This window comes from Dipodomys spectabilis, unplaced genomic scaffold, assembly GCF_019054845.1.
Source record: "Dipodomys spectabilis isolate Male_0828 unplaced genomic scaffold, ASM1905484v1 ptg000054l, whole genome shotgun sequence".
NCBI classification, from domain to species: domain Eukaryota; kingdom Metazoa; phylum Chordata; class Mammalia; order Rodentia; family Heteromyidae; genus Dipodomys; species Dipodomys spectabilis.
Window position 1 is genome coordinate 41,789,595 of NW_024870731.1, and position 15,076 is coordinate 41,804,670.

At 45.5% G+C, this 15,076-nt stretch overlaps 1 protein-coding gene across 1 annotated transcript in view; it reads left to right on the forward strand.

Moving 5' to 3' along the window:
• Window positions 1-15,076, forward strand: part of Atg7 (autophagy related 7) — a 172,258-nt gene that overhangs the window by 39,288 nt on the left and 117,894 nt on the right. Inside the window, exons 8-12 of the mRNA XM_042679887.1 lie at window positions 4,783-4,871; window positions 6,344-6,465; window positions 10,019-10,109; window positions 10,800-10,944; window positions 13,270-13,428. Coding sequence (XP_042535821.1) covers window positions 4,783-4,871; window positions 6,344-6,465; window positions 10,019-10,109; window positions 10,800-10,944; window positions 13,270-13,428 — 606 coding nt within the window. The remainder of the gene's footprint in view (window positions 1-4,782; window positions 4,872-6,343; window positions 6,466-10,018; window positions 10,110-10,799; window positions 10,945-13,269; window positions 13,429-15,076) is intronic.

The window sequence follows — 15,076 nt, forward strand, 5'->3', positions numbered from 1 at the left end:
GGGTGCTGTCCCTCAGCTCTTCAGCTCAAGGCTAGCACTCTACCACTTGAGCCACAGCGCCACTTCCGGCTTTTTTCTTTTTGCTTATGTGGTGCTGAGGAACCGAACCCAGGGCATCATGCATGCAAGGCAAGCACTCTACCACTGAGCCACCTTCCCAGCCCCTGGGGGGTGATCTTTGATTAATATCTTTTCTTCCCTCTAAGTAGAAGCTCCAGCAGGGCCAGTACTTCTTTCATTCCTCCTCCCCCTCTTGCCTCTGTATCCTGTGGTCTGGTGCCCCTTGTGTAAAATGCAATGGAAGAACGAATTCAGGCAAAAGTGAGTTGATGAGGACTGGTGTTCCTCTGTGGGAAGCTCCTGGGTCTGTGGCTGACACACAGTAGGCCTTCAGGAAGTAGTGGGCAGTTTTCATATGGTTCATGGTAAGGGCTTTCTAAGGTGAGCATTTTGCTCTGATTAAGGCCATGTAGTTTACACAGGCTTTCTCAAATCACCTGTACACCTGAAGCTGTGTTGAGTTGAGTAAGTTGATATGACAATACAGAGAAGTATGTGATCTCCAGTGGGTAATTCAGAGCAAGGGTTCTGAGTCTGTGATATGGGCTGGCTTCCAACTGTGATCCTCAGCTCTCTTCTGAGTAGCTAGGATTACAGGTATGAGCCACATGGCTGGATCACTTTTGAATCATCAGAGAAAGAATAAGTCGGATGTTAGACAGATCCTATCATTTCCTGTATGACGGCTGCTGTCTGTTTCCTGAAGTGCCTCCTCTGGGTAGAGCTGCCTTTGCACCTCTCTGGGCTGACCTCCCTTTGTAAGCGATAGAACAGTCCAATTGATCGGTAAGCAGATCAGTCCAGTTCTCTATAGCTCATCTTAGGTCAGACTGTTCTAACAAACTTATTCTTGGGCATTTCTGTTCAAAGACACATTGCTTAGTACATTTTCCCCATTGCCTTTGAGTGTCTGAGATGTGCTCATTCTTTGGATTTAGCATCCATTTGTGGTATCTGATAAAACATTCTCATTTTTATATGTAGATATCAGCCCCAACTGTACATTTATAATAAAACTTAGGTCCAGAGAATATTTTATAACTTGGGCCTTATTCTTATCCTTCCTGTCTACAACAAACAAGATAGCCTTGAAGCTAAAGGTAAATAGCCGTATGGCGATGAGCGGAGCTGCACGAAAGGTCAAGGAAGCCGTGCAGCACAGCGAATTTATGCTGCCAAACAATAGCCTCACACCCTGTCTTTGCTAAGTGCAGGAGAGAGTTCTCTGATGGCTCAGAGAGGTTAAGTCAATTGTCAAAGATCACGAGAGTGCTTCAGGACATTGGATAAGGGCCTCGGTTGATGGAGTCACATTTGAGATTAGGAATGACGTTTTCTGGGTTGGTTCTGCCTAGGTTTTTCCTATATGACCCATCCGATACCTTCAGGTGCCCCACACCACTGAGCTTTAGTGATAGCTGTGTTATTCCGTGAGCTTTATCTGAATTTTGAGTGTGGGGTTGATGGAATCCTGAGACAAAATGATTTAACCTTTTCATTTTGCCCAGGAGGAAGGAACTTCCACCAAGTCTTAAAACCAGTTACGTGCGGGACCAGCACCTGCTGACCCCTCTCCAGCAGGGCTTCCCCGCTCTGTCAGGCCGCTGCCTCAGCGTAAGCTGTTCTAGCATCACGCCTCTTTCCCCTGCCGCTCCCATTTTTTGTTCAATAAAGCGTAGTAATCCCAGGACTCAGAGGGCCAAGCCAGGAGGATCTTGAGTTCAAGGCCAGCCTGGGCTACATAGCAAGACCTGTCGCAAAATACCACCCTCCCTCTTATCCCTCCCTCAAAAAAACGTGAAAAAACAACAACAACATGGCTTTACATATACTATGCTTAGTAGATTCTCGGTCATGACTGCCAGAGAGAAACAATTAAAAAGTGTCCCCTATGGAAGATGAGCAAGCAGCCTGTCCTGAGAGCCTCAGGAAGACAAGTTCAGAGTCACAGGAAGCCCTGGCAGGGAGTTGATTCTTTGAGTTCTGCTTGTCCCAACCCATGCATTCTCTTTCCACTTGGGAAAGCCCATTGTTAAAAGAACGTTGGGGGCTGGGAAGGTGGCTCCGTGGTAGAGCGCTTGCCTTGCATGTATGAGGCTCTGGGTTCGATTCCTCAGCACCACATAAGCAGAAAAAAGCTGGAAGTGGCGCTGTGGCTCAGGTGGTAGAGTGCTAGTCTTGAGCTGAAGGGCTGAGGGACAGTGCCAAGGCCCAGAGTTCAAGCTCCACAACCGACTAAAAAGCAACATTGACTGGTCACGTTGGTACTGATCCATCACTGTCACCTCCACGCTACACTCAGACCTTTATGGTTCCCAGTGGCTTCATCTTACCCACCCGGGGACCCCTCCAGCGTAGTTTCACTTGCATTTTTGGTGTCACGTCCCCTTAGCCTCTCAGATCGGGAATGTTTCTGAGACTTCCTTTGACACTTTCAAGGACGGCTTGTCCTTTCACTGGGGTTTTCCTGTGCGTTCTTAGGGTTAGGCTATGGTTAGGGTTTTGGAAGGAATGCGCCTAAGGTAAAACACCCTTGTCTTTCTATCCTGCAGGGGTGGGATGCGGGCTTGATCCTACCTGATGCCCACATGGCACCCTTGGCAATGTTAAATCGACCACTTGGGTAGGTAGTAATAGTTACCAGGATTTTCTACTGTAAAGTTGCTGGCTTTTTCTTTCAGAAGTGAGTCACCAAGTTTAGCTGCTCTAGGGAGAGGAAGGATTAAGTTCCACTCCTGAAGAGAACAGTTTATACAGTTATAGTTTGATTGCTGTTAGGCTTGACTCGTCCCTTTACTGTTACTTATTTATTTTCTCCATTATTTAGGACTGTGGGCTCATAGTTTTTTTTTTGGTTGTTGTTGTTTTATTTTGCCATTGGGGCTCATAGATTTTTTTTTTCAGTCATGGGGCTTGAACTCTGGGCCTGAGCCCTGTCCCTGAGCTCTTCAGCTCAAGGCTAGCGCTCTACCACTTGAGCTACAGTGCCACTTTGGTTTTCTGGTGATTTATTGAAGATAAGAGTTTAATGGACTTATCTGCCCAGGCTGGTTTTGAACCATGATCCTCAGATCTCAGCCTCCTGAGTAGCTAGGATGACAGACGTGAGCCACTGGTGCCCGGCTCATAGATGCTTATTTTGTACTTTTTTTCATTTGGTGCCGTTATGCTCAGACCTTACCCCTGCCTAGGATGAGTATTCTTTCACTTGATCCACTCCATGAGCCCTTTTTGTATTGGTTGATTGGTTAGGTGTTTGTTAGTTGTTTTATTTTGAGAGTCTGGGATTTGAACTTGGGGCCTCATACTTGCTAAGCAGGCACCCTTACCATATAGCACTCCAGCATGATTTTTGCTTATTATCATGCCTGGATGCATACACCTATTTTAGGCTTTCTGGTAGCCAGGATAATAAGGATACTCCACCACATCCAATTTTTCTTCATTGAGAAGGAGAGGCGTCTCCAACTATTTTTGACCTAGACTGGTTTTGAATTGTGTTTCCCAGCATTCTTAGCCTCCTAGGTAGCTAGGGTTACAGGCATACCCATCTACATTTGTTTTGTTTTTGGGTTTTTTTTTATGTCAGTCGTGGGGCTTGAACTCTGGGCCTGAGCGCTGTCCCTTAGCTCTTCAGCTCAAGGCGAGCGCTCTACCACTTGAGCTACAATGCCACTTCCAGTTTTCTGGTGGTTTATTGGAGATAAGAGTTTCACGGACTTTTCTGCCCCAGCTGGCTTTGAACCACGATCCTCAGATCTCAGCCTCCTGAGTAACTAGGATTACAGACGTGAGCCACCAGCACCCGGCCATTGGTTATTTTTTAAATAGGGTCTCACTTTATGCTCAGTCCACCCTGAAGCACAATCCTCCTATTTGTGCTTTTCTGCATATCTGAGTGACAGGCCGGTACCATTGTACCCAACCATTATTTGAAATGAGATCTCATAAATTTTTTCTTTTTTTGCCCTGGTTTGCCTCAGATTTCGGTCTTCCAGATCTCTACCTCCCAAGTAGCCAGGGTCAGAGGTTTGAGTTACCACCAAGCCTTATTTTATATTTCCAGTTAAAAATTGGAACTGTTATTTATTTTGTTGTTTAAGTTGTTCCCTCTAGCATAAGCCAGTGAAACTCTGCCTCTTTGACAGGCTTTTGATCTCTTTTTTCTAAAGCCTTCCTTATTTTCTGGTATTATCAGATGCTCCAGGCTTATCTTGCATTTTCCCCACCCCAGCCCTAGAATTCACCATGTGAGGATAACACTAAAACCATAGTATCTATGCAATTCTGATTCATTTTATGAGAAAATGGTATCCAGAAATCAAGATCTAGTTCTGGCCGTGCAGTGTCTTTTGAAAGGAAAAAGAAAGTGTACCATCTTACTCAAGTAGAGTTTTCCAGGTAGAGCCTGGGACAGACCTCCCTGTGTCTTTCCCTTCCGTCTTGTCTTCCTTCCTTCCAAGCATGTTTCCTGCCTGCCCTCCACAAGGTCCCACTCACAGCACAGGGTGCAGGGGAGAATGCAACAGTTCCTGCCATCGACAAATGCTGTAGACTTGGGTCAGATCCTGGGGCTCTCTTCTCTTCCCTTTATCCCTCCACCAAGTATCAAACTGTTAATGCTCTGCAGAACCACATTAAGTGGATGGGGGAGTACTAGCGATGTCTGCACTATGACGACGGCCCTCCGCTTTGCTCTCAGAAAGTTTTTTCTATTCACAGATAACAGTTGGTGTGTACGACCCCTGTAACTTAGCCCAGTACCCTGGATGGCCTTTGAGGAATTTCTTGGTCCTAGCAGCCCACAGATGGTATTTACAAGTGTGTGTGTGTCTGTGTCTGTCTGTCTTTGTTTATGTGTTTTCAACAATGGGTCTGCCTATGTCCATATTTCTCTTTTCCCAAATGTATTTTTCCCCATTGTTGGCATAGAACCAGGAAATAAGTCAATCATCAGTTGTGATCCAGTTTCCACCCCTGGTGAGCACTTAAACTGGTCTGCTGGAGAACCACCGCCTGTGATTGTAACTGTACTAAAAATAGTTTAGACTGTGGTGAGGTGGGGGGCCAGAGGCCATGACCCTGAGGTGCTCTAGCCCTCCCTCCCTTCTGTGGTCTGCCTTGCTTTTAGAGAGGATTTTGTTATTGTTTCCATCTTCCTACTTTCCATAACCCTAAAACAATGGAAACAAGCTAGCTAAAAGGCCACTATTCAATTTGAAATATGTTGAATATCATTAGTCACCAAAGAAATAGCACCAAAATCCTAATGAGATCTAGCCACATACCTACTAAAGTGACCTAGACAAGTGTCACCAAAAACATGGGGCAGCTGGAACTCTCGGGAGCTGCAGCAGAAATGTTGGCACAGTCCACCAGACCTAAAAATACCTGGTGCTCCGCGTTTGCAGTGCATTGCAGGGATGCCAGTGGAACCCAGCAAGCACGGGCCTAGCAGAGGCATTCTTGCAAACCCCAAACGGGGAATGGGCCTGTGTCCTTCCACAGAGGAATGGGTGGTAAATCATGGGCTGTGACTCACAATGGCAGGCTCTGCCTTAGCCAATCTGCATCCAGATGGTTTTCAGACCATAATGTTGAGAGAAATAAGCAGGACCCAAAAGAATACATTTCATGATGATGACTCGCAGCACTTACAAAACTCTGAGGATGGAGAAGGTGGGCTGATGGTTACTCTGGAGGGGGCACCGCCAAAAGAACGTAGGGAAGAGCTCATTTATGCTTAGGAATTGAGCACTTTTCTTTGTGCCTGCTTCGCTTAAGAGAAAACATTTACTTCAGACTACAGAGGCAGATATTGTGCCTCAGGGAGACTGGCTATCTGTCTCTTCCCAGTGGGGCTCCTAGCCACTGGCAAAGTGCAGCTTCATGAAGTGCAGGGTCAAATTCAGAGGGAGTAGGCCAGGAGAACCTCATGTTTCTTTAAAGGTTCTTTTTCAATATCTTGGAAGCACTTGTTCCAGCATTTTAAAGCTCTGCTTGTCAGAATTACTGCTCTGCTATGTGATTGCTATATAAAATCCACCTGGAGAGAAGTCCAGCCCATCCAGTGTCCAGCTGCCTCTAATTACTTGGGCGGGGGACACAAGTGTGCTGTGCTGAGAATCTGTGGGAGGTTAAGGCCATCCATGTCCTGAGGGTGTCAGAGAGGAGAGATGGCAGTGTGTTCCCTGCAGCTGGGGTTCTAAAGTACTTATGTGGGCTCTCTCTTTTCCTTCTTTAACACAAATAAAATAAACGCACATCCTGGGCATGACGACAGGAGTGGCAGTTTCCAGTCTGTTGAAGTCCTTTGCTTCCGTGACCGTACCCTGCAGGGAGCCAGAGACATTGCCCACAGCATCATCTTCGAAGTGAGACTTCCAGAAATGGCATTTAGCCCAGGTAATTTGCCGGTCTTTGAGAATGCATGTAATTATCATTTATCAGAAAGCAAGTGAGGTTTGCTTCCTATTCATCGTGTCACAATGGCAGCAGAAGGGAGGAAGAGCAGAGCTCCTACCTGACTGCCTGGTGAAGTCCTGCTTAGAACAGAGTGTACTCTGCTATTCATCCTGGAACAAAGGCGGAGATTGGCACCCGCACATCTGCTCCAGGCAGTTTTCTCAGGCTTGGGGAGGTTTTCTCCTCGTTTTCATTTTTATTGGTTTTTTGTTGTTGTTGTTGTTTTTTGTTTGTTTGTTTTTTGTTTTTTGTTTTGTCAGTCATGGGGCTTGAACTCTGGGCCTGGGCGCTGTCCCTCAGCTCTTCAGCTCAAGGCGAGCGCTCTACCACTTGAGCTACAGTGCCACTTCCATCGCTTTCTTTTTTTTTTTTTTTTTGGGGGGGGGGGGGTCTGGTCGTTGGGCCTGAACTCTGGGTCTGGGCGCTGTCCCTCAGCTCTTCAGCTCAAAGCTAGCGCTCTACCATTTGAGCCACAGCACCACTTCCGACTTTTTTTTTTTCTTTTTGCTTATGTGGTGCTGAGGAATCGAACCCAGGGCCTCAGGCATGCAAAGCAAGTGCTCTACCACTGCGATTTCTTTTTTTTTTTTTTTTTGTCAGTCGTGGGGCTTGAACTCTGGGCCTCGGCGCTGTCCCTCAGCTCTTCAGCTCAAGGCGAACCTCTACCACTTGAGCTACAGCGCCACTTCCGGTTTTCTGGTGGTGTATTGGAGATAGAAGTCTCACGGTCTCTCCTGCCCGGGCTGGCTTTGAACCACGATCCTCAGATCTCAGCCTCCTGAGTAGCTAGGATTACAGGCGTGAGCCACCAGCACCCGGCTTCATTTTTAATTTTGTGTTACACCTTATCTTTCTTCTTGTCCCTTCCTAAAGGAAGGATGAATTGCTAAAGTACTTATTTCTTTATGGCACTCCTGATTTTGTGTGTGATCTTGTTCTCACACAGTAAATCAGCACTGGACGGAAAGGCAAGTTCCTCACTCCCCACATAGACCAGGACCCCTCAGGAGTCCTTCCACACCAGCTACCTTCCCTTGATCCTGTGTGGCATGTTAGCTCCTATCCCCATTTTGGAAATGTGTTAACTTGTGCTGAGACATTTCCTATAGAGATACATGAGTGCATGTATGTATATTAGAATACACATATTTATAGTATCTGGACATGGATACACATTTATATAATTTACAGAGGCATAATATTCAAATTTGAGTAAAATCAAAATCATAATACCTACCTCTTAATGTATTTCTTTTTTTCTTTTTTTTGGTTGGTCATGGGGCTTGAACTCTGGGCCTGGGTACTGTCCCTCAGCTCTACTACTTGAGCCACAGTGCCACTTCCGGTTTTCTGGTGGTTTTTGGAGATAAGAGTCTCACAGACTTTCCTGCCTGGACTGGCTTTGAACCATGATCCTCAAATCTCAGCCTCCTGAGTAGGATTACAGGCCGCCTGAGCCCCCAAAGCTCGGCTTCATGATGTATTTCTTGCAAGGAGTCTGTTTCTTATGTAGAAACCACTGCACAATGTCTAGCATATTATGGTGCTTGATCAACATTATAGTGAGTTCCTCACTTTATAACAGCACTGTGTATACCTCTTTCTAAAGTGACTCCTATTTATGTGACTTCTATGCCTTATGGAGGACTGTCACATGTATTGTTAAATTTGTTCCTTGTAACATTCCCTCCCACAGTTCTAAGGGGGATTATTTCTTTAATCTATGGATATGCCTCAGAGAGAGAGACAGAGGCAGAGAGAGACAGAGAAAATGTGTGTGTGTGTGTGTGTGTGTGTGTGTGTGTGTGTGTGTGTGTGTGTGTGATCTTAGGACTCAGGATGTAGCTCAAGTGGTAGAACACTTAGCAAGCACATGGCTCTGATTTCAAATCTCAGAACCTCCCCTCCCTCCCCCCCACACACAATGCTCCATTGTGTGCATCTGTGTGTCTGTATACACATGACATCGTAGAACTATGAGAGTAGATAAGTGGTAGGCCCTGAGTTCAAATTGTAGTACCACCAAAAATATAAAGAGCAGAAGTCAAAAGGACCAAGGATAAGCTTGTAACATTTTATCAGTGTCTGTGCCTTGATGTCGTAAGTAGAGGAAGCTGTTCACTCTGTTCAGAGCCTTTTAAGAAGTTTATTGCTTTTGGAGCCAGGAAGGTGGCTCTGTGGTAGAGTGCTTGCCTTGCATGCATGAGGCCCTGGGTTCGATTCCTGAGCACCACATAAGCAGAAAAAGCCGGAAGTGGCACTGTGGCTCAAGTGGTAGAGTGCTAGTCTTGTGTCAGAGAGCTGAAGAACAGCGCCCAGGCCCAGAGTTCAGGCCCGTGACCGACAAAAAAAAAGAAAAAAGAAAAAAGAAATGGATTGCTTTTCTGTTGCTTTAGCAATTTGCATTTGATATAGCACCCTCTTCTGGTACATTCTGAAATAGCCTGCGTGTATTTATTTTATTAAACTCCAGCCTAAAGACTATCTAGGGGATGGAGTGAGAGTTCACTTAAAGTGAAGCATGGGTAGTCTCTGTTCCTAGCCACCACCAAGCCCCTTTTACAAGTCCCCCACCAGAACTTGCCCACCATGATGAAAACTACTCACTGACTTGCACATTAGCCATGTTGCCGGCCAATGCTGTGGCTCACACCTCATCTGCCCTTAGGACCTGAGGGGCTGTGCGTCTCCAGCTGTGCAGTCAGATTAAAGCATCTTTGTGCTTGCTATTGAATATAGATTACTTACTTTAGGAAAGGCTATTTTTTTTCTTCCGCTTTTCTTCTGTAAATGAATGATGTTTCTCTTAGCTGCAAAGGAAACTTTATGAAGACTCTTCCTGTATCGTGTGAACTAAAGGTATTCACATGGTAGTATTTTTAATATAGCTGTGTTCTGCATAACAAAGTTCTGTAGACAAAGCCCACAAGCCCTGAGGTCACAAAGGCCTCCACAGCAAGAGTTGAAAGGGAACAGGGAAGAAAGGATCATCAGGGAAGGGGAAATTCTGAATGAACGAAGAATCACATTGGTCTGTGATCTGTAAGCACACAGGTGTACACTGGAGAGCTGAGCAGGGGGCCTGGTGAGGTGGCGGAAGAGAGGGGGCAACCTGCATGCAAAGGTTCAGATCCCAACAGGAGCTTCAGTGGAAGGTGTGCTGAGTCACATCTTCTTGTCTTGATTGGGGAGAGTCTTTCTGCTGCAAGTGGGACTTCTAATAATGGTAAAAGTTGGGGCATGTTGGGCTCAGCTCGGAAACTTGTGTGCAGGAAGCTCGGCTTGCACCCAGTGGTCCCAGCAGCTGAGGAAATGGGGAGGCAGCTGTGGCAGGAAGATGGAGACCCAGGCCCTGCAACCTCTTTGAGAAAGAAACAAACTGAAAGCTTGTTGCTGCACAGGACATTGTGAATGTTGACTATTTCGAAGTTTGCTGCTTCTTTGTTTCTCTTCTTCTCTCTTTTATTAAGCTCAGTGTTTTATTTTCCTTAAGATTGTCCTAAAGCGGTTGGCTGGGAAAAGAACCAGAAAGGAGGCATGGGCCCGAGGATGGTGAACCTCAGCGAGTGCATGGATCCCAAGAGGTACACATGTGTGGTGCCCTGTTCTCCAGGGGCTTTTTCATAACTCTCTGTGCACTGGTTGTCAGGCTGAGCCTGCGCCCTGACGTCGCGTCTAGGGGGAGCCATTCTGCTGTACGCTCTCCACTCCACTAAGTTTGCTGTGAGAAGTAGTGTAAGGGTAGATAGACATCCTGAAGGCACACCGTCCATGTGTTCTCCTAGATGTCCTAAATGCCCTTGCCTCTTGCTCAGACTGTTAGCCAGCCACACCTTACTGCCACCGTCTAGCTCATTATTCATGCCTCTTAGTTTTGTCCTACATGCCTTTTTTGAAGGACATTATAAGAAATAACTCATGGAAGCCAGTGATATAGTTAATGGTGAAGAATATTATCACCCTTTATTAAAAGGAAATGGAAGGCATTTCTGTATTCATTACTTGGACATGGAAGAACTTACGTATTTGGTGTATTCTTGGTCATGAATACCACAGCTTAGAAATAGTCATGTTTCCCTTTTCACCTTGGCTGTTAGGAGCTCACTGTCATATTTGTGGCCCACCACTATTGCAGAGGATTCAGTAGCTACACATTCTGTGTGGTGACCTTTCCTTCTCCTCCTGTGCCCTCGAGCTTCATCTGATACCTTTTGGGAAAAATTTGGAACACAAATGAGTCAACTGAGTGAATACAGAAATCTCTCATTTTTCAGGTTGGCTGAGTCATCAGTGGATTTAAATCTCAAATTGATGTGTTGGAGATTGGTCCCTACCTTAGACTTAGACAAGGTTGTGTCTGTCAAATGTCTGCTGCTGGGAGCCGGTACCTTGGGTTGTAATGTGGCCAGGACACTGATGGTAAGTAAATTTTCAGGCCACATGGGGTTTTCAAACTATGGCCAGCCCAGGACATGTTTTCCTTCCCTCCCCTACGTTCCATGTCCCTTCTTCCCTTCCTTTTATCTTTTTGGCTGGTCAAGGGGCTTGAATTCAGAGCCTGGGCTTTGTCCCTGAACCTCTCTCTCTGTGCTCAAGGTTAGAGCTCTACCACTTGAGCTACAGCATGACTTCCAGTCTTTCCTGAGTGGTTGATTGGAAATGAGAGTCTCGTGGACTTTCCTGCCCAGGCTGGCTTCAAACTGTGATCCTCAGATCTCAGCCTCCTGAGTAGCTAGGATTAGTGTAAGCCACCAGAGCCCAGCTCCTTTTATCTTTCTTCTCATCCTTTTAACTATAATAGGAATCTGTGCATATATTTTATTTTGTCAGGGAGAAACAAAGTCTTCCACACCCTCATCCCAAGGCCCATCTCCCAGAATTCAGCAGACTTTTCACATTCCCACTTGTTATCCCAGGCATGTGTAAACACACAGAGGGACCTTTCATGTCTTTGCTGTTATTTATCTGTTTGTATTTACAAAACTAGATCATGTCACACTACCTATAGAAAGCTTATATCTACCTTAAGCTTGTGACTTAGTTCAGGTCATCTACCCTTCTTCTCACTGCTCTTCATGTTCTCAGACCACCTTCCCTGCACTCTTCTCCAGAATGCCAAACTACTTCAGAAATAAATATCCCCAAATCTAGCACAAGTGACTTTGGGTTTGGTTCCTACTTTTTCATCCTCCTTGGTAATTTGCTTAGCTGCTGAAACAGGGTGAGTGGACCAAAAAGTCACACAAGAAGACTATGAAAAGATGGGGGGTAGTCTGTCATCTCCAACCCTAGAAACTAATCTGGAGTCTTCATTGACTCCCCCCCCACCTCCCCCAAACCATCTGAGTCTCGTAAGTGCTGAGGGAAAGGCACTGAAGCAAGAGAGGACAGTCTTAGCTTAGTAAATAGTCTTAGCAGGGCTTTCCTTCCATCATTGTATCTGTCCCTTGGTATCTGCCATGCTGGTTCTAGGTCCTCCATGGGTCTCAAACCCCTGTTGCTCCAGTCCCTTATTTAAAATGACACAGTGCTTCATAAAACCTGTGCATAGCCTTCTACATGCCTTATTCAGCTCTGGACTACATAGAACCCTAATATGATATAGACACTGCCTAAACAGTTGTACTATAATGTTTAGGGGATAATGCTCAGTATAGCCCCAAGTCTTTTTCTATTCGCACTTAACTAACTGCAGATTCAGAGGGAGCCGGTGCTCATTTCTCATCTGCTGGGGTGCACATCCCCACCGTAAAGGAGGTGCAGCTGTGGACGTCTCATTCTCACACCCCTAGTGCAATGTGTAATTCCTAGCAGATCATCTATTGTTCCTATGGGTCAGTTTTTATATCTGTGGAACAAGTGATTAGAGGATGAGTATAGATTTTTTTTTTTGTTGGTCGTGGGGCTTGAACTCTGGGCCTGGGCGCTGTCCCTCAGCTCTTCAGCTCAAAGCGAGTGCTCTACCACTTGAGCTACAGTGCCACTTCCAGTTTTCTGGTGGTGTATTGGAGATAGGAGTCTCCTGTCTGGGCTGGCTTAGAACCACGATCCTCAGATCTCAGCCTCCTGAGTAGCTAGGATTACAGGCGTGAGCCACCAGTGCCCGGCATGAGTATAGATTTTTAGCAATTCTTGTCTAACTTTAAAACTGTGTGCTTTTATAAAACCTTATGGGTGGTATGATTGAAGTATATAATATCATAAAAATTATTTATAAGAGCACAGACTTACCCCCACTCAAGAAACACTACAGAATATTCTGCAGTATTATACAGTGGGAAATGAGTTATTAATCATTTTTCTGAAGAGTTAATTGAGGCCTTAGATGATCTTTGAGAGGAGTTGTTATTTAGACTTAATTATTTCAGAGCAACCACAGACTTTTGGGGGCTCTTGCTAATCCTCTTAAGACAGTTAGCTACATGCAAAGCTCTCGGGATTCATTTCCAAATGTTTCTCCACTGCTACTGTCAAAAATAATGAGTTACTAGATAGACTCACTCTGACATGTCTTAGTCTGGTTACTTCAGGGAACCAGGCTCTAAGTTTATAATTATTTCATCTTTTAAAGGAGGTTGACATTCAGGGTATCAAAAACTGAATTTGCACAATTCAATTCCTGATGTTTCCTGTATTTTATGGGTCTCCAACTGCTCAAAATCCAAACCCTTCCCAGGGATTTCAAGAGAGATGCCCTGTGAGAAGTTGGGCAGAGGCACATCATGGTCTCTTGTTTCCATTCAGGGTTGGGGTGTCAGACATGTCACCTTTGTGGACAACGCCAAGATCTCCTACTCTAATCCCGTGAGACAGCCTCTCTATGAATTTGAAGACTGCCTAGGGGGTGGTAAGCCCAAGGCCCTGGCTGCAGCAGACCGGCTCCAGAAAATATTCCCCGGAGTGGTACGTTGACGCTTTGGTGAACACCCACAGGTTTTTTTCCTCCACCTGTAAACGTTTACAACTTAGGGAACGAGGCGCTGTGGTACTGGCAATGGATGATCAGACATAGATCGTTTCTCCCCAGAGACTCACCGTGTGGTCAAGCTGTGTACCTCATTTCAGTGGTAGGGGGTGGAGGGGTTTGCTCAGTGGTAGAGAACTTGACTATTATGCATAAGGCCCTGGGTTCCATCCCCAGCAGTAGAAAAACAAAACAAAATATAGCTCTCATAAATCTGATGAAAATGAAATGAATGTATGAGAAGTGTTTCTGGAGGGATGCCTGGATTCAGATCTCTCCTGGCTCTTAAGTGTTTGTGACAGCCCAGATATGGGATATTCATTTTCTTTAATCATCAGCCTGCTTGCTTAATACTAGCTTAGAAATGAGATTGAATACATGTGTCTCTAAGAAGAAAAAGTGAGTAGAAGTTGAAGGTTCTTCTCTAGCTCTTCTTATTTCTGACTTATTCCCTTTATTTTAGAAACACCAGCTAATAAGAAATAAGTCATTCACCTCATTTGATCCAAAATCTTGAGAGCTGTTTTGAGGTCATTCAGCAGAATGAGCCTACATCTTGTATGCTTAATCAGTTTGTCTGGCAGGAGGCAGATGAGATATCTTCAGAGCATCGGCTTGTTCTGAGAATTGTAGAAGAGGCTCTCAGCCATAGCCAGGAGAAAGCCTGCTTTTCTGACATCTCTCTCTTTAGCCAGCCAACATTGAGCCATCTGTTTCAGAAGTCTTTGCTATAGAAAATGTTGATGGCTTTGTTCATTTTATCGGTATTCCCAAGGGACAGCATTTATTGGGTTTAATTCAATAGTATTGATTGAGAACCCACTGCTACCCAGGGAAGGAACACAGCAACATTGAGAAGCCATGATGGCTGTCGGCTGTCTCAAATCACAAAGTCCCCAAACCCCAGTTTCAGATAGGAAATTTTATTCTGTGCTCATGGGTATGCACATTGCTTATGGTCCAGCTACAGGTCTTGGCTGGACTTAGGACCCCCAAACAAACAAACACCGATAATCTGGGCTTCACCAAAATGTACATTGGTACTTCTTAACAGATGCCATTATCAGAGCTGAGGATCACAGTTCAAAGCCAGCCTGGGCAGGAAAGTCCATGAGACTCTAATCTCCAGTGAACCACTAGAAAACCAGAAGTGGCACTGTGGCTCAACACTTTGAGCGCTAGCCTTGAGAGAAAAAGCTCAGTCAGGGTCAGTGCCCAGGCCCTGAGTTCGAGCCTCACACAGACCAAAAAAAAAAGTCTATAGTTGGTAAAGATAGATTTTCTTTTGTAAAAAACACGCTTGCCCTGCCCCATGAGCTTTTTTCCCAAGCAGGTAAGTGAATGAGAAAGCTGATGTCCTCATACCTCCCTGTGGCCAGAGGAAGGCAAGGAACTAAGGGTGCATTGATGACCCAAGAGGACTTCCTTCCCTGGGGAAAGTCTCTGCCTCTGGCTTCATCAGCACCCACTCATGGCTCACTCTTTTTTTTTTTTTTTTTGTCAGTCAGGGGGCTTGAACTCTGGGCAGGTCCTGAAGAGCTGTCCCTGAGCTCTTCAGCTCAAGGCAAGCACTCTACCCACTTGAGC